This window comes from Channa argus, chromosome 9 (genome assembly GCF_033026475.1).
Source record: "Channa argus isolate prfri chromosome 9, Channa argus male v1.0, whole genome shotgun sequence".
NCBI classification, from domain to species: Eukaryota; Metazoa; Chordata; class Actinopteri; order Anabantiformes; family Channidae; genus Channa; species Channa argus.
In genome coordinates, this window is record NC_090205.1 from 21,019,843 (window position 1) to 21,039,842 (window position 20,000).

General features: G+C 40.1%; 1 protein-coding gene across 1 annotated transcript; it reads left to right on the plus strand.

Moving 5' to 3' along the window:
* The first annotated feature begins 102 nt into the window (after positions 1-102).
* cfap65 (cilia and flagella associated protein 65) lies at positions 103-12,936 on the plus strand. Its single transcript, XM_067515094.1, has 35 exons — positions 103-213; positions 418-500; positions 796-983; positions 1,086-1,188; positions 1,348-1,514; positions 1,817-2,025; positions 2,473-2,609; positions 2,688-2,913; positions 3,086-3,354; positions 3,449-3,625; positions 3,732-3,970; positions 4,076-4,232; positions 4,391-4,519; positions 4,667-4,918; positions 5,022-5,161; positions 5,315-5,399; positions 5,515-5,661; positions 5,816-5,981; positions 6,133-6,261; positions 6,389-6,602; positions 6,693-6,821; positions 6,947-7,037; positions 7,193-7,278; positions 7,465-7,531; positions 7,621-7,731; positions 7,993-8,184; positions 8,437-8,595; positions 8,734-8,877; positions 9,747-9,863; positions 10,020-10,139; positions 10,235-10,285; positions 10,398-10,615; positions 10,801-10,905; positions 11,590-11,961; positions 12,051-12,936. Exons 2-35 carry the CDS (start codon positions 420-422, stop codon positions 12,109-12,111), a joined length of 5,238 nt encoding a protein of 1,745 aa, XP_067371195.1. The 5' UTR covers positions 103-213; positions 418-419; the 3' UTR covers positions 12,112-12,936.
* The last annotated feature ends 7,064 nt before the right edge of the window (positions 12,937-20,000 follow it).

Here is a 20,000-nt window from a genome sequence, read left to right on the forward strand (position 1 = left end):
AATATAATAGATTCCCTAGACTTTACAATGGTACCAATTCGCGATTGACAAATGTCCCTTCTCGGCTGCAGTAATTCTAACGCAAACAATGTCTTGTTGCCATAGAAACGATGTGGCACGCAAACTTGCACCATTTCTGTGTTGTTGCCGGTGGTTTCCGGAATAAAGCCGAAAAAAAAATTGGCAGTTCCCAAGCCTGACATTTGAAAGAAGGTAATGAGGCGATGTTATACTTAGCTAAGCTTAACGGTAAATTCAGAGCGTTTTCTCAACTTGATTCTTGCCGCCAGCTGTGTTGAGTAATATTGGTCTTAATTTACAAACCAACAACCAAACACTTTCATAACGTGCTACAACAAACTTTGCTCCGTAGCCTGTTTTACGATGTGCAGCTACATGTTCTGTCTCTTTTTCCAGTCATGTTACCTGGGTCTCTGGCTCTAGACACTTTGGATTTTGGAGCACCATGGGCGACCCCCCGGGCTGGAAGCGTGATCAATGTAACAACAGAATTCAATAGAAACATTGTTCGCTTATCATTATTAGCAAATTGTTGCAGATTTTTACTAAATGTTTGTTTACCCTATGTATCAATTTGACCTGTTTTCTCTAAAAAAGAAAGGGTCCATGAGCTACAGCAGCCTTATAGATATTGGCTATTTATAGCTCTTGTAGCTAAAGCTGTCCTTATTTCTATGATAAAAGTATCTAATTTTGGTTATATCAGTTTTAATTTCATTTATCATTTTTTTATTTTACAAAACTTAAATCTACTCCAACACCTTGTAACGGCAGGATCCGGGGAATCTCCCCAGGCCGCAGGCAAAGGATCATCAGCAAAATGTGCATAGCCAAAGAAGATTCCTTTCGGGGTTGGAAACAGTGCCAGAGCTCGTCTGGGAGGACTGGGACCAGGGAAAAGCATTCACCAAAACATTAGTCTTGAAGAACCTGCATAGCAAGCTGCAGAAGCTGCACTTGAGGTCATTCATTCATTCACATTCATTAAAAAACCTAACACCAACTTTACTAAGTGTCAGGAATCACTGTTTACCCTAAGTTTTTCCCTGATGTTTCCCTCACAGGCCTCCAACGTCCAAGTTTTTCACCACCTTAACTCCTCAGATAATTGTTCTCAGCCCAGGGACTTCTTTCTCTGTGCCAGTCACATTTAAACCACTACAGAGGGTAACACAACTCAAACAGAAAATTACTTAATGTAACATATGTTGAAATTTATCTACTATCGGGCCTTTGTTAGGAAATATACCGTACATTTTGCATTCTTGAACCATAGACCATGGTTTCATGTCTTCGATCTGAGTATCATTTTGTGTGTTTGGACAGTGTGAGTATGAGGACGCCATTGAGTTTCAAGGCAAAGAAGGCAGCTTTCAAGTATGCCTGCGTGCCTTAATTCCCTGCCATGCCCTGGAGATCCCCGACTCTGTGCTTCTGCCACTCTGTGCTGTTCAGTACTCCTCACATACTACATTCCGACTCAGAAATTTAAGGTACATTTAAGTGTGTTCATGTGTGTTCTTGCTGCTCACCCACAGCATAATGCCACTGGGCTTGGGGTTCTCGTGAGAGTTTGGTTTGTCTCATCAGAGGGATGCTTAGTAATAAAAGGTCTGGATGGTCCTAAAACATTATGGGATATTCAGTGTGTAAAGTACCTCCTGCAGTCAGTGAAAGAGCCTTGTGTTTTGCAGCAATGCTATGCATGGTTTCACTTTACATCATTTTTAATCCCTCTTTCTCTCATCTGTATCTGTGTGTTCCCTATTTTCCCTGCATACTCGTCTTTCCACAGTAAACTTCATACATGCTTCCAGTGGGTGTGTGAAGCGCCGTTCCAGCTGAGCCCTGAGCAAGGCCTGTTGAAGCCAAGCCAGGAGTGTCACATCACTGTGGTCTTCCAGCCACAAGAGGCACTGGTGTATCAGCAACATGCCTATTGCAGATTTGGAGAAGATGGGGACAAGGCAAAAAGCTCTTGCACTGTGCTGCTGCAGGGACTAGGTATACAAACTAGTACTTGAGACAGAACAGGAAGAGATTAATGGGTTTTTGCATGAGTGGTTAAATTCTTCTAAGAGGTTAAAAGTGACAGCATAGGCATTCAAAAAAATGATTAACATAGATTTAAAGATTATTTGTTAATGAATTACTCAAAGTTTGCAGTCCACGTGTAAATGTAAATGGATAGTCTTCATTACTTCATGATCATGATGGCTGCTTAATTTTCATCAGTAGTATTTGTAAAATTGACTCGTATTTGTGTAGTTGGTTAAAAACACAAAATACAAATGTTTTCTTATGCAATGTTCATGAAAAATGTTTTAAACATGCACGTTAGCCCTTGGTTTTACGTAGCCGGTCTCTTGTCTGACCCTGCAAATTCAAGTGCATGTTTTAATATTTTTCTCAGTTGCCGCTGATAGAACTGATATCTTTCTGCTTTTCTAGCCAAATACCCATATCTTCAGCTGAGAACTGCAAGTACCAAGGAGGAAAAACAACAGTGCACCGCTGTTTTGCATTTTGGTTCTGTGGCAGTCGGTCAGAGTTTGCAGAAACAATTTGAGATATTTAACCCCTCTTCTGTAAGTACATTAATACTTATACATTACACACTATGACACACATATAACTTCAGTAAACCTTAAATCTAATTTTTCCAGGTAACCGCATCTTTCTCTCTGTCAAGGCTCTCCCCTGGGGTGCCCTTGTTTGGGGAAGAGTTTGGCTGTGATGTCACAAGCGGAAAGCTGGCGCCTGGTGAATCACAACAGGCCACAGTCACCTATTGTCCTGCTGTGGTGGATACTGTTTCTGTTGAGTATTTGTCTCTGAAATGTAGAGGTGCACTTAAAGAAAGCCCACTCAAACTTACTGGAACCTGTATAGGTAGGGTACACGCAGAAAATTGCATAAAGTCACAATCAAACAATACAAGTTTTACAATGTCAGATGAATGTGTACAAATATTCTTGAATGTTGAGAATTGAAGAAAAATGTGAAGGAAATCTTCATTTTTCAGTGTCATTTTATACATGTGTATTTGTGTTTCTGTAACTAGGTCCCAAAGCTTCTTTATCCTCCTCTGTGGTGGACTTTGGCTGTGTTGAGGAAGGAGGAATAGTAACACAGACAGTGGAGCTGGTTAATTCTTCCCCCGCTGAAGCTATTTACCAATGGGACCTTGACTGTAATGGCCACAGTGTGTTCAGGATCCAGCCAACAAGTGGCACAGTTAAACCACATAGCCAGACCACACTGAAGGCATTCTATAGGCCGACACAGCCAATTGCACACCACAGGCGAGTGACGTGTCTCATCCTGCACAGGGTAAGAGCGAGTAGTCACACACGCATGCACACACGCACGCACATTCTAAGGGTGGATAAAAACCTGAGTAAGACTAACTAATTTTTTCTGTCAGGACCCTCTCTTCCTTGATCTGATTGGTACATGCCACTCAGAGCTCCAGCAACCAGTCATACTGCGACCTGAACACTTGGTTTTGTACAAGCTTTATTGGTACCGCAGACAGGACCCACCTGATGGTCTATCTGAAGTCCACTCGGACCAGCAGGGGATGAACTCCACCATGGAGGAGGTGAAGTGCCACAGAGAGATATGCAGATATTTTGATTTTGTTACATCATTACATTCACCCGATCATCAGTACAGAGTAACATTGACATTGAATTGTCATTATCTAGAAGTCAAACCAAAGACAGGACAGTGCTGCTGTTGTGCCAAGAACTGCCATGGAGGAATTTTACCAGTCTTCCTTGGGGTGTATGGATCCTCTCTTCTCAAGTTCATTTTTATCATTTACACATATGTCTGTGGTGCCCAATGAACTGCTGTTCAATCACAAAGTGCCCTCCTCCTCGTTTACTTCATTAACTTCCTGTCAGTTTGTTTCCATCACCAACCACACGAGAGGGAAACTCAGGTACACCAGGCTAACTACTACATTCTTTAAACATGAGAAGAATATGTTTTTGTATAATATGTTTCTTGCACAAAATGGCCTTTGTTGCAAATTATTCTCCTCTAGAGTCGTATGGACTGTTGCCCAAGACTCTCCGTTTGCAGTGTCGCCCTCAGCATGTGATCTGGCTCCACTAAAGTCCACCTCATTCGGAGTGACATATGACCCCAAGCAGCTCAATAGCGTGCATGGAGCACAGCTTGAGTGCTTTGCATTCTATAAGGTAATATTGTCAAACAAACAATGAATTAGAAAAGTCTAAATACAACATGTGAGAGGTTTTGATTTTGAGTTCATCATTGCAAACAGTTATAATTCAGTTAAGTTTGCTTTTTGCCCTGCCAGCCCTTCTCTACCCTCTGTTGTTTTTGGTTGTTGCAGGACAATCATCCCATAGATGAACAACTACTGTGTCTGCCATGGTGTGCGACTGTCAGAGTCATTGGTCACTCCTTTCAGCCAGTCAAAGAGCACTTCATCCCATGTTGTTCCCTGGAGCCTCCGCGAGTGGTAAGTATTAGGCAAAAGAAAAAATGCAAACGCTGCAGTGCACAGGATTTCTCTCTCTTTCTGTTTATTTACCTGTCTTCTCTACTGTAAGACACCGCTGTTCACTAGGAAATAACACTCTACTCTAAAACATTTTGTTATTTGTAGGTTTTTCCAGGTCTGAGTGCTCTTTCATATCGGACAGTCCTTGTCCGGAATAATAGTGATCTGCCCCTCACTTTCTGTCTGGACCAAAGCTCAAACCCTGCCCTGACAGAATCAGTGGCTGTAATTCCTAAGTGTGGTCTGATCAGGCCTGGTGATCACCAAATCCTCACCCTCAGAGCAATGCCCACAGAAGACAGTCCCAAACAGGGCTTCACTTTACAGCTGCAGCTTAATGGATCTAAAGACACAAAGGTACTGTATGCACTGTGCAGGTCCACAGAGGATGCACGCTGTAATGCTGGGACGCACTGTTCTTCCATATTTTCCTATTAGTGAATGACTTTATCTTCCTTAGGCACTGACAGTTGTCTGCGTGGTGGAAAAGCTGTGTGTTTCTGCAGAAGGAGACAACAGTTTATATTTCCAACCAACAGCCGTGGGCTCGAAAACTCAGCGCTCTCACCACATCAGGAACCTCAGCCGTGTACCTCTACGGTTGGTTGGCTGATTTGTGATCCCAGTGTTGTTATTCTGGTCCTGTATTTCTGACATTTTTCAGTTTATTGTTCGTAGTCGGGTTTTATCGTTGGATCAGTAATCTTGTCTTACCACAGGCGTTTTGTTTTTTTTTTTTGTCCTTTCTGATAGGTTCCAGTGGAGCATTCCAGAGTCAAGCCAGAATATTATCTTTGTTGAACCAGCTGCTGGTGAACTGCATCCCAATGAGATCTCAGTGAGAGACTAAGACAGAGAATCCCACATATTGTTCAGTTTTCTAGACAGAATCTTTGGACCTGAAGAAACTACTGAGCAGTTGATTATAGTTTTTTTGGTTTGTTTTATAACAGGTGCAGACATGGTCATTCAGCCCACTGGCACAGGAAACATACACAGTCAAACCTATTCTCACCTTCTGGCCAATCCAGACAGATGGATGTAACATGTCAGAGCTTAGTCTTAAAGTGGAAGGAATGGGCTCTAGCGGCTTCATAAAGGTGAGGCTGTCGCTGAGTTTGAGTGATGTAGCCTATGGTTATAGTACTGTATATTCTTGTGTCCATACACGGTAATTCAGTTTATAAGAAAATTTAAAGGAATTTAAATAAAGGAATGAATCAAGCAGTGTGTCCCTCTCTGTGTCCTCGCTAGGCAGAGAATGCATTCGTGGATGTTGGGGAGACTCTGGTTGGAGGTGACAGGTCAATAGAAATTCCTCTGGTGAACAACAGCCCCTGTGCTTTGTCCATTTGTCTTTCTGTACAACAGAGACTTCTGGAGGAGGATTTTCATTATGGCCCAGAGACTAAAGCTTGTGGTATTTTTGCCTTTGGTAGCATTTGTGCTTGTTTTATGTATGTGGAATTTATCAGTTCTCTCTTATATCATTTGTGGTTTTAGCAACCTGCTGAGCAAGACTGAGACAGATATACTAGAACTCATGTTGTGTCCTGTTTGTGTCCTTTTAGCTCTACGTTTGGACTGTGAGAGGGGAACCATCCCCTCACAATGCACAATGCTGCTCCGGTCTACTGCTAGACCAGAAAGGCGAGCCCAGTATTTGTGGACCATCAGTTACCAGACATTGAATTCAAGTGGTATGTGGGTAGAGCCACAAACACAAACACTCTACATGCCTGAATTGTGGGGTTTTTTTTTTTGGTTTTGTTTTCTATAACTTTATAAATTCTGCTCTCCATCTTTGTGTCTGTATTTTTCCCCTAGGGCTTGTATCATCCACTCCTCAGGCAGTGTGTGAAGTGCGAGCTAAGGGTGTATTCCCCACTCTACAGGTTATTGATGTGTGCAGCAGTGGCAGTGCTGACAGACTCAGTAAGGACCATCTATGGAAACTCTTCTCATTGGACGGCCTCAATGAGCACCTGCTGTCCAACCCTTCCTCATCTGAGTTCACTTATAAAAACTGTACCAGACACAGGTAAGGGGGCATCATGCTTTTTTAATATATAAAAAAAAAATAATCAAAGTGCAAGGTTTGGTATGTATCCTGTTCTTGTCCTGTCTTTAGGCTGCACAGTGATCCTTCTATCTTCACTAAAGCCATCTTGGATTTCAACTTTAGTGCTGCGCCCGTGAATTCAGACCCTTCCGTTTTTGTGTTGATGTTTCATAACCCGGGCTCCATCCCTGTAGACTGGTGAGTTAGAAATCACACATGAATGGTAAAGTAGAGGTTGTTAGAGAAACCTTGAATGAACGTTTCACTAATCTTTGTCCACTGATTTGTATCTATCTAATTGGTGGATTGCTCTTCAATTAAAGGGCATTCTTGTTTCCAGAGGATCAACAGATAGAGTTGGAGTACTGGACAGAGACAAAAGAGTTCAGCAGCACTGAGCTTCATCACATGAAAGTCAGACATGTCTCATTTTTATCTAATAACATGAAGGAATTTAATGAATATTAAATACCACTATGTGATTAAAAAACCCACTGATATCCTTATTTTAGAATAACTTAACTTAAGGAATGACACACAAAGGACAGATTTGTTCATCTTACTGACAGGTTCAAGACAACCATCTGTTCAACATTTCTCCTCGGTCTGGAACTTTGTCCCAAGGACAGCAGAGGGCAGTACACCTCAGTTACAGGTCAGAGATTACTGCACAGGGCAGAGCTCACACTGGTGGTATTTGTTGATGTTTATTTAATTACTCGTACAACTCAATTATGACCAATTGTGTCTTTTTGAGCTAAATGCAGATCTTTTGGACATACTGTAAATCACTCAAACTATGTGTGCCATCTTAAAATAGTCGAAACTTCTTTCTTCACAGCCATAAATTTGTTGGTACAAATCGAATTCCTGTCATGTTCAAACTCTCTTACGGCATCGAGGTCTTGGTAAGGCAGAACTTCGGATAATTTCAACCATATGCTAAACTAAACAAACAAAAAAAATAAATAAATGTAAAACATTTGTCTATGCACAGCTAAACTTCCAAGGAGTGACAGTGGAGAGAGACAGACCATATCTTCACTTTGCCTTTAATCAACATGTCTTCACCACTGTAACTATTGGTGACCGCAGTCCTCCAGGGCAGGTGTGTAATCCTGTGTACCATGAAGTCTACATAAAGGTGGCGTGTTCAATCGCAATTATTATTATTCGGTGTAATTTCCATAGGTTTCTCCAAGTACTTAACTTGAAACTTTAATACAGTACTTTTGTTTTGATATTATAATGCGTGTTAGACTGGAATTTGCAGCTTTCCATTGAAAATATACTGCAAAAAACGATTGAAGCAAAAGCTTCTGTAAAGATTCAAACAAACGTGGATAACTTTTACCTCTTTGTCTTGCAGGTTTATGAATTACACAATGCTGGTGCGGTGCCAGTCCATTATGAAGTGGACACAGCTGTGTTGTCACAGCTTCAGACTGACAACTTTAACCATCCAGTGTTGTGCTGCATCAATCCACAGGGAGAGGTCCCACCTGGAAAGTTGGCCAAACTGGAATGGATCTTCTCTCCATTGGAGGCAAAGATGTATCAAGTATGGTTGCTGCTATACTATTCCTACTTTCTGCTGTCTACTCCTTACTATTGTCCCTTCTTAACCTTGCACGGTTCTCAATAGGTTGTCCATCTTTTACTGTAGCCAGCATGTTTCACCAAGTGCTTTCTTCTGTAGCATATTTTTTTTAATCCGCTAGAAATGAATTGTATGTACAATGGCAGTAGTTAGAATATTTTTATTTCAGCTCATACTATCCATAAATGTTCATTCTGATTTGTGACTCTCTAGATGCATGTTCCCATCCACGTCCAGGATGGGGATTCGACACTGGTAAAGTTTGAGGGATGCGGGTATCATTCTCGCACTCTAGGATCCTCAAATCCATTTAGCAGCAGTGATACTGAGGCATCTGTACCCTGTGGACAGAGGGTGCCCTTCCCCGGACAAGTGAGGGCTGCATGAAAAGAGACACATGCAGTACATAATGCTTTTGTGAAAGACCATTCAAATGATTTTTTTCGCTGAAATCTGAGATTATTCAGATACCATTGCCCTATTCCGTTTATTCATCTTGCCTTTTTGTAGGTGGTATTTCTCTCTGAAGACAGCATCTCTTTAGGTGACATTCCTGTGTCCTCCCAGTGTTCAAGAATCCTCTTTCTCATCAATGCGTCTCACACAGACACTTTCCAGTACAACTGGGACTTGTCCCAGCAGGGAAACCAACAGGTAAGGATAAATATGATCTGCTAGTCACAGAATGTGAAGTTGTGTCACACCATGTTAACGTGGGTGCATTCTTGTGAACTATATGGTCTTGTTTAGCTGTGCCTACTACAGTGGTTAGAATATGTCACCCGCATATCCTTTGTTTGGCTAAAAAAGTTTTTAAAATTGTTCAAATTTAAGGGAGAGATGGGAGAATGAGGAGAAAGCAAAGGGACTGTAGCTAGATAAATAAAAGTGCATTAGCAACAATGGTATATAGACAAACTAAAAACTGTTTTCCAGTGGCTCTGTGCACGATCTACTAATTTGAGTACAGTCATACTGGCAAAGTTAGGCTGTGTTACTCTACTGACCTAGTTCGGCAAGATTTTATAATATAATCATGTCAGAAATATAAACACAGCTTCCAACTTCCCACAAAAAAAGGCAAGAGAATTGGTTCCAAACAGAGATGAAAGATCACGTCTTTTTTGAACAAACCCAAACTATTGAACTGTAACTGAGTTTTAGCAGCTTGGATATATTGTGTTTGTTTGTAGTTGTGACTTTGGTTAGGCCCAGCTCACATATAATGACCAATTTATGCAGAAATTGCAATGAGTTCTGGAGACACTAAATAGTTTTCTTGCTATGCTTTTCCGTAGTTATAGTAATAGTTTTTCTTTTCTGTTATATTTTTCTATTATTTTCTATTATATATTAGTGATTTCATCTATATGTCTTTTATTCTCTTGGAAAGATTGGCATGAAATGAGCCTTTGTTCATGTGCCAGGTGAGATATCGATCGAAAATGTCAGGGAAAGCTTTAAATGATGTGACATGCTGACAATATTTGAGAATGTGTGCGTGCCTGTGTGTCTTGTGGCAGGTGGTGCAGATCCGTCCTGAGCACGGCAGTCTTTGTCCAGGGGAAAGTGCTCTTTGTGTTCTTACCTTCGCTGCTACTGACTATCCCACTGTTTATCAGCTCGATTTCATCTGTCAGGTATCCCACAACAGGACTGTAGATTTTAATCTCCTTGTTTTGTTCTGTTTGGCTTTTCAGCTTGTTACTTTAGTTCCTGGTTGGTCGCCTTTTTTTCTTCGATAAACATTGTGTCATCTTTTTCATCCCTCCAACATATTTAACCCTCTTCTCCAGGTAATTCAGGAAGCAGTAATGGTTCAATATCATGATGCTTTGTGGCGTTGGGAGGAAGAAAGACAGAGACAGCAAGATGAATTCACAATTGTAGACAAAAACCAAACCGTGAACCAAGAGGTTTGAATAGATAAGATCACATTACAAACAAATTTTTATAGTTAAGAAGTTGTGTTGGAATGGACTTCAACAAAATTCACCCTTTAATGTTACAGGAACTTGTAGCACCTCCAGTAAGAAAGGGATCACTACTCATGAAATATAAGGTAGTCTTCATTTGTGGTAGATAAAAGGTCTGACCCCTGAATAATTATTACAGTAATAAAATGAAATTAGAAAGTAAAACATTTTTATCCTTTGACATTCTCTCCTCTCCAGACTCTTCCTCCTATCTGTGTCAGCAGTAGTTGGAAAACACCAGGCAACATATGCAACAAACTAACAAAAGCTGAGCGTCGGGCACAGCGGGAAACAAAAGTATGGGGGCCGCCTGAAGCGCCCAAGCCTGCTCTGCTGCATCTTGGGGTTACAGCACACTCTCATGGGCTTCGAGAGTACATCAAACAATTCCCTGACCAGTTCAACAAATTCTATAGGTAAAGTTCTTTATAGCACATGTTCGAAATCAGTGAGCAAAATCCTGACTAATTAGATTAGACAAAAAGCATGAGGTTTAGTCCTCACCTCATCATTTCCTGCCTCTAAAAAAACATTTTCAATTACCCTGATCTCTAATAAATTGCTGAAATGATGACATTTTTATCTCTACTGCCTTTCTCAGATGCCTCCTCTCAGACAAGAACCTTAAGGCCAGCCTCCTTGCTGGCCCATCTCAACCAACCCCTGAGAAACATATCCTCATGCACATACTCATCTCTCTGCTGAAGTAATTCCCACAGACACCCAAATATCCAGTAAACAGTAAAAACTTAAACTTAGAAGTCCATCTCTTAGATATAATTTTCAATCAGGCAGGTCATGATGGGATTTACATTTCATTTAACTGCACTCTAGTTAGGCTGCAACTATGACTATTGCTGGACTAATTTTTTTTTTTTAATTTGTTTATTACTTTGGTTAACTTACCAACAAATAATAACCATAGCTGCTGTCAAAAAGGCCAGTTTAAGATGACATCTATTACAGAAGGAACCATTTCAAATTTTTACTTGTACCTTATGATGATGTTCCACACAAAAGTTAGGATTTATAGCAGTAGGCCTAATTTAAATGCCACACGAGCACTTTAGCTGATGAGAGGCTATAATTAACAGCCTGCAGAGCATCATTTTATCAATACTCTGTTTAAAGATTTTCCATACTTTTGACAGCTGTGTTTGGGCTCCTATATTAAGCATTTGCAGGATGCCTGAGAATGGCTATGATCAGGGATCAATGTAAACACTGCGACACATTCCATTCAAAATAACTAAATATTTAAGTCACTGATGATTTATTGATTTGTTGTTCCAGCACTACATTGTAGCAATATAAACGTGTGTGTGTGTGTGTGTGTGTGTGTGTGTGTGTGTGTGTGTGTGTTTATGTTACTAACTTCTGCCCTTTGCAGTAACATACTCGATGACTCAGCCTTCATTCAACCTCTGATTACTTTGGTCTCCAAGCCCATCCTCTACCAACCAGCACAAACCTCTCCCATCCTCCAGCCTCCTTCTTCTCCTTCTAAAATTGAACCTCAAGTTCTTTTGAGTGGATCAGAGGCTGGACGGAATGACAACACAGTGGACAAGGAGGAGAGTGCAGGATCTTTGAAAAACAAGTCCCAAACACAGAACACCCTGCACCCTGAAAATGTGCCAGCCCACATAGTTGAAGATATTTTGCTGAACACCCTACAGAACCTGATGATGGAAGCTGTAAGAGGAGAGCTTGCGCTTAATGCATATCCACGCACTGTCATCTTGCCACCTCTTTCTGCCAGGTGAAGACAGGCCCACATTATACACAAGCACACCTATAAATTATTTTACAACACGTTTCAACATACTGTATATTGTTTCAAACCAACAGGATGTCCAGAACATTGGCTGAGGAGGAGAGAGAGGACACGAAGAGCAACAATGTCTGTTAACATTGATAACCTAAATAGTCCACTGAAATTTTGGAGAGTAATTAATTCTCTTTCAGTGAGTTAAAGCTCTCAGGCTTTACCTACCTGTGTTTTAAATGGTTCTCTTGTGTATGATAGAATGGAGGTCATCACATTGTTTTAACAAGCATTATATATCTTCTGGCTCTTTGATTCTGTGGAGGCAGTCTCTGTGACGCTTTGCACAAACCTTCCTAAAGTGCACTGGTGAGCCTTTCAATTTTGTACCTTTCTCCATTCAGGAAGTTCATAAAGCTCTTAAAACGTTAGATCGTTGAAAATCTCCTTGACCTGATTTAATAGAATCTGACTTTTTAAAATCGAAGCAGGGCCTCTCACAACCCTTTTTAACCTTACAGTGGAAAAAAATGAAATTCCCTCTATATGGAAATCAGCCTTTGCCCTCCCTTTATTTAAAGGGGGTGACCCAGCGATTTTAACTAATGATAGGCCAATGTCCAATCTATCAGTACTGGCTAAAATTTTTGAAGCTCTTGTGTGAAACAGCAGGGACCTCAGTTGGAACCTCACCATCTACCCTGTGGTGTGTGTGTCCCTTTTTGTCATTATGCTTTGTTTTGCTAACATCCTTACTTGACCTCCTCACACACTCCATAAACATTTATTAAATTATTTTTCAGTCTTATTTGGGCATTTAAAAAAACACATCATAACCTAACAGTCCTATATTTTGAATAGTTTATATTAGAATGTAGTAACTGCATCAGCTGGGTACAAATGGCAGTTTAGACATTTCATGACTTCAACACTGCATGATGCTGTATTGTCTCCAAACCTAATAAAAACACATCCTCTTTGACACATTTGTGCAATTTCATTTTAATTTTGAATATATCCAGTAAATTAATGTTTCTTTCTACCCCAAACAAAGTCAAGTGCGAATAGCTCACAGGTTGAAGGTTGAACCTGAGTGACAATAGTTATGTATTATATGGCATAAAGTATTTATTTCAGATTGACTGTATAGTCATGTTTATTATATCTATTGAACAACATAAATTAACAGCACAATGCAAAATGGTCATTAATATTTTTCTATATTTTGCTCCCTGAAATCAAATTACAAACTACGGCTGCAAAGACAGTATTTATGTGCTGAATCACAATATCGCAGACAAAAGTGCATGGCTGTTTTGTACAGTGACATTAGGGTTGACCATAAAAAACAGGGCAGAGATTTTTCATAAAATGTTCTTTTTGGATAGTAGGGATAATAAAAACATGGATTGTAGTAGGCCAAACATGTAATGTGCTTGTATCAAGCACAAGAGACACACAAAAAAGACAGCACAGAAATGACCTTTCTGTGTGACTGTGTGGAGAGGACAGTATAAATGTCTGCTGCTGGCAGGCAGGATCATAACATAGCCACCAGGGAGTAGACTGTGACAGCCTGACTAGGAGAGACAGCATCCTATTCTGCAGCAGCAGCTTTGGAGTCCAGGACCTCTGTTATCAGATGGGCAGCTTTCCAGGTCAAATGCCACCTCATCCTGGTAGCAGACCTGAACTGCACTCATATCCCTGTTGCAGAAGAGCTCCAGTAACTCATTCATCATTCTGAAGACCGGAGGGCTGTGAGCGTTCAAGCCAAATTCAACACATACTACAAGTACACTGGCCTTTGCCTTTGGCCTATCATTGCTAGGAAAGTGTGCCAGCTTGAAGCAAAACAGCCCCTTCAGACACTCAACACTGACTAGTGAAGCTGCATTGCTCTGTAGTGTGGTTCATGTGCTGTGTGGGGAACTGGGTGGGCCTTGTAGCTGTTTTCCAATTTGGCACAGAGTCAGTTCGTCCTTTCTATACAGATTGCACAACCTTTTGATGGGAAATGTGTGCATATTCCCACTGAACTGCAACTAAATAGACCATGATTTAAAGGAAGGTATGAAGGGCTGACAACTCCCTCTGACAAAATGACTCTTGGACTAAGAATGAATACTAGCAACGTAGTAATTTAAATTTATGAATGGACCAGCAGGATCATCTAAGGGGACCACAACAGTACACTGAATTCCCCTTAATTTCTGCATAATAGCCCTGTGCCTGGCAGTATTTTATGCAGCCTACTTGTGCTTTTTGATTAGCTAAGCCGTGCTACTCCAGAGCGAAATAATTGTGATGAAGATGATCGGGATGACTGTGCAAACCAGATGTGGCCACAAATGATCTTTTCATCATCTTTATTAAGCAGCCTTTAATTAATAATGCCATCATTTTTAAGACATCACTCTCTAAACAATAAATTATTGTACTACTAAACAATACAAACATCAAATCAAATGTTGATTATATAGCCAAGGATTACAATTGCAGTTTTACTTCAAGTGTTGCAAAAATAAAACTTAGGCAAATTACACAAATTACTGCAAATACCTAGTCTGAGAAATCCGGTAATTGAATTGGAATGATCCATTGTGATTAATAGGGAGTAAATAGATTTATGTGTGATTTACTGTAACTGTAACAGTGTTTGCATTTACATTTTAACGATGTCCACAAGATGGCGCCACATACAAACACACTGAATGGCCTGGTGGGTCAAAAAGTCACAGTTTTAAACTCAGAAAATAATATGTAAATTTTCTAAATTGTGACATATTGTTCTTATTTCCAAAGAACTTAATTTCATCCACAATGACAAAAGACAATATCAGCAGGTAGTGTGTTGAGGGAGCAGCAAAGAAATATGCATGGACTATATTGGAATAATTGAATTTGAAAAATCATTATATAAAAAAAATAGTTTATTTAAATGTTCAGCCCTCACTTTTCTAGCACAGTTTATAAACCTAGATTGCAATGTTGAAGTTTCAGTAATATTTTAATAACTGGCTTCTTAAAATAAAATCAAAGAAATACAATATAACTATGCATCTATGTTGTGCACGTGTGTGGCTGGCAGAGACCATGAAGACTGATTTAAAAGTCATCTAGTCCCTCTATCTCCATGACCATCTGTGTACTCAAGTGTGTGTGTGTGTGTGTGTGTGTGTGTGTGTGTTACCCATCTGGCTGGTTCCCCTATCTCTTTGCAAACAAGCGGCAACAGCACAGGCCCTCTGGACATGAGTTGGACAAAGAAGAAAGAGTAAAAATACCCTGAGCTTTCAAATAGTGAGCAGGGCAGACTTGATATGATCTGTTATAATAAAGTTACTGTTCTGCCGGTAATGCTGATGAATCACTGAAGCACACTGAATACTCACTCTGGCTGTGTGTGTGTGTGAGTGTCCTTGTGTGTGTTTGTGTGTCATGTTTTCAATCCTTGTAAAACTCCCAAAGGTAAAACTTTCAGTTGTATTTCTGAAGTAAATCTTTAAATAAACTGCATCACTTAGGAAACAGAAAGTTTGGTAGGTGATGCAGTGATGTATGTTTTCAAGCAATACAATTTCATACCCTACTTTTGGAGTTGAATAACTTCTTGTTACCCTTATAAATAGTGGCATCACAATTGGTCTTGAATACATCCACAATGGCCTGCTGTGACAGAATACACTTGGCAATAAACTATTTACATATTGTAAAAAGATATCAGGATAGAAAATCTGCTAGTGAGAGGAATTGGCAATAGCATTGGAAACTTACAAAATGTTATTCACACAGTGAAAACGCCTAGTACACACATCTATTTGTGTACCCACAAACACACGGTGTTACGTCTCCGGTCGCTAGGGGTAAGGGAAGCAACATACATGAATAGATGTTGGATATTTTGCCAGATTTATTACAACAGGGTTATTAAAGGATAATAAACAGCAAAAGAAAAAAAGGCACAATTAACATCAGTAATTAAATAAAGCCTAACAAATACTTGGGCTTTAGGAAAAGGAAGGAAAATCAACAAAAAAAAAAAAACGAGTCAACACCAGAAAGTTGTTATCTGTCAATTTATGACAATAAGGTATGTTTCTTCACAAACTAAAGTAAAAAAGATTGAACAGTGACAGCACCCAAAACACAAAGTTCACTATAAAGTCTCAAATACTCAAACACATGTTTACAACGTTCAATACACAGTATCAAACACAGGTTGACAATGTTCACTACAGTGTGAAATAGTAAAACACAGGTTGACAATGTTCACAACAGTGTGTCAAACACTCAAACTGTTTCTGAGGCAAGCTTTTCACACAAAATCCCAGCTGGCCCAATTTTAGGGAGTGCTTCAATTTTATAGGGGGCATGGATCTTCTGTGCCAGGTTGTTGGTGGAAGGGTGGGGTACTGGTCCAATCAGAGAAAGAATTGGGCAGATGCAAAAAGCCTTGGCCTGCAATCCTTGATGAGGGTTGGACAGGTCTAATAGACACAAAAATACACACCCACACACACACACACACACACTCACACAGTGACACTCTGCAGGTAGGATAGAGTCCAGGCCCTCAAGGCCATAACACATCGGAAAAACATCACACCACTCTCTGGCCAAATCTAATCTAATAGTCAAAAGTTTAGTGGTGATGTTATCATTACTCACAAATAGATGTGACACATTTGGGAGACATACCCTTCTAGCCAAAATTACTGCTGCTTTTGGAATAAAACAAACACAATCTGAACAGTTAACCTTATACTAACCTAATACTCTAAAGTTTGAAACTTGAGAGAAGATGATAAATTGGTTATTTAGTGTATAACCACACTCAATAACCACATTCAATTTCTGTTCCAGTTGTAAAAATACCAAAACATACATCTACACTTTACATATTACCTTCTAATCCACAAAAAAAGTACTTTATACACAGATCAGCCACACCAATAATACCACCTGGTGGGAAAAGTAGTCAGCATGGGAAAGATTTATAGTCACGTCACTATTTAGTGTCATGGTCAGTCATGGTCATTCATTGTGAGTCAGAACTCACAGCTTGCTGAGTATGGTCAGTGTAGCTAGAGACCAGTCAGTGTGTCCATGCCTGACTCCTGCCCATCTCGGCATTAGCAACACAGGGTGGTGCACTTAATCATATTAATGAGTAAACAATGAAGTATTTCCCTCCAAAATGCTGTGTAAAATTATACCCTATGGATGGATCTGTGTAGCTGGTTTCATTTACTATGGTAAAGCTCACTATGAAAATAAAAGTTAGAAGCAGAGAAAGCTCAAGTACTTGTATGTGTTGAGAATGTATGTGGTGCTGTGAATGTATCTTACAAATAAAACACTGTCTTCTTCTTACTGGCCCCACCTTTTGAAAATCGCCTGAAAAAAATCAGTTTATCAAAGCAATTGCATAAAAACTTTGAGCCCAGACACCATGTACTTAAGCATTTACTCCTCTTCTCTGCAAATGACACAGAGCAGATTCCAGCATAGTCTACTTACACATCTCATCCCTGCCTCTCTGCAGAGGTAATGGGCTATCTGATGGATTCCAAGTGTCTGCAGATTGTTATGATCCGAATACCATGTCCAATTATGACAGGGTCACTGACCCCAAAGTGAGCCAACCCAGTGAAAAATAAAAAGCAGGATATTTGTGAATCAAACCAAATTATCTAGCTTTTGTTTACAGGATCACAGCAATTTTCACTGAGAGGCAGTTGCCAGCGTTGCCTTTCATTTCTTGCTGTAACAAGACCATATTTTCCATAACTTCAGTTTCTTCCTCTCTGAAAACAAACATTCTGCTTGTGGACATGTAAAATCATGTGGCGGTGGGAGGTATCAATATTTTATACTACAACCCCTCTCGCACTCTCTCAGTATGTGTGTGTGCCAGTTGTGAAGGAATTTCATGAACGTGCCTTTCACTTGGGGATTCCAGGGATGACTGTGGTTTGTTTTAAAAAGGTTTGGGCCGTCATATGTTTTTGATTTAGATCTTATTCAAGTTGTCATATAAAATATCAGCTCCAATGGGATTTCTAATTATTTTCGATCCTAACCGCCTGGGAATGTGTTCTGTGGACAAGAATAAAGCAGTTTTATATATATGTATGTATATATATATATATACATTCATATATACATATTTATTTATATAATTTTTTTTTTTTTTAATGGAGACAAAAGGGCACACTTGTGCCACAGAGAGAAACAAAAAGAGGATGAGGGTGAAAAGGAATCACATCCAGAGATAGGTGGTGCATTCTGGCAGACAGTAGGAATCTATTTCACGCCCAGATGAAAGCAGTGTGAGAGGGGGAATGTGTGTGCAGTGTGTGTTTGATAGGTGTGGCAGGACAGGGGTTAGGCCTGTTCGCTAGAGGAGGGGGGGGGGCACGGGGGGGGGAACACTTCATATCCCAGACCAATGCTCTTTCACTTCAGTCAATGACAGACCCATGGGAACACCAAGTTATTGCTAGTGAATGCTTATTTTGTTCTTTTTGTCCTCTGCAGAAAAGCCTTTTTATTTGAGTTAATTTATTCAAGATTGTTCAATACAGTGTGACACAGGAAGTTTGACACACTCCACTGTAGTACAACAATAGTATTTTATATAGGCCCACTGTGACATAGTGACCTGTGAGAAATTAAAGTGAATTGGACATAGTTCTATTGTACATAATGGTACCAGTGTCAGGTTCCAGTTATTAATCCCTTGGAGAGTCCATGCTAGTAGTTCTGTTTGGATGAATTGAGGCATGGCTATGCTAACATTACATTGGCAACATTTTTGCTGTGGGGTTGGGGAGTATATGGTGAACATGTTTCTCATACACTGTTGCCCATAAAGTTGGAATGAAATATTTTTTTACCTCATCTCCTGAAATTATTGGGACAATGTGATTTAATCTTGATATGTAAAGTGTATATGGTAAATGGTCTCCACTTATATGGCACTTTTCTACCTATTGGCACTCAAAGCACTTTACACTGCTTCTCATTCACCCATTCGCACTCACAATCACACTCATACACTGAAGGGGTAGCTGCTATGCAGGTATGCAGCTGGCCAACACTCACCACTCAAAACTTTTGATCACTCTCTTCAGAGCATATCACAGGGAAAATTAAACCACAATTAACCTTTGCAAAATGTGTCCGAAAACAAAATTATTAACTTTTTGGGCAACAGAGTATGTTTTGCACAATACATGCTAAAAGATTCATTAGGCTATTAGAAATATTGCTAGGTTTGCAAGAATTAAAATATACATAGCACTTTAAAGAGTTGAACTTGATATTATAATTGCAATCTGACCTTGGTGGAAACAAGAATATGTGTAGCATATTTTATTGGTGATCCATCCAATAGATGGTAAATGTTCTGCACTTATATAGCACTTTTCTACCTATTGCCACTCAAAGCACTTTACACCGCTTGTTCACCCATTCACACACTCACACTACACCGATGGGCAACGCTCACCGGGAGCAACTAAGTTGGGGTTCAGTGTCTTGCTGAAGGACACGTGACCGGAGGAGCCGGGGATTGAACCAACAACTGTGAGATTGGTGGACAACCCCCCTGATGCACTGAGCTCCTTTCCTCCTCTTGTCCCTCTCTCCTCTCCTCCCACCCCACAATTGTCACCACTGTATGACATTAACTCTTTCTCCTTCTCTGTCTCCTTCTCTCTGTCCATTTCTGCAGGTGTCCCCGGCTTGAAGCTGTGTGTTTTCCAGTGTGCAGCTACTGGTCCTACCAACCTGCCCAATGTTTTGTTGTGGCTTTTGCTGCTCTTTTTCTTTTCTCTCTTCACTTTCAGTGACTGTGGAGTTTGGCTCACTTCACTTTCATTGAAAGAGCGTTAAGATGAGAGCTGTTGGTGGCCAGTATGAACAGGAATCATAATTACAGCAAGACAAATCCCTTTCAGTTTCATTTGGCATCTGACTGTTGTAAGACCCACTTGAAAAAAAAAAAAGTGAACGTTTCCTTTATG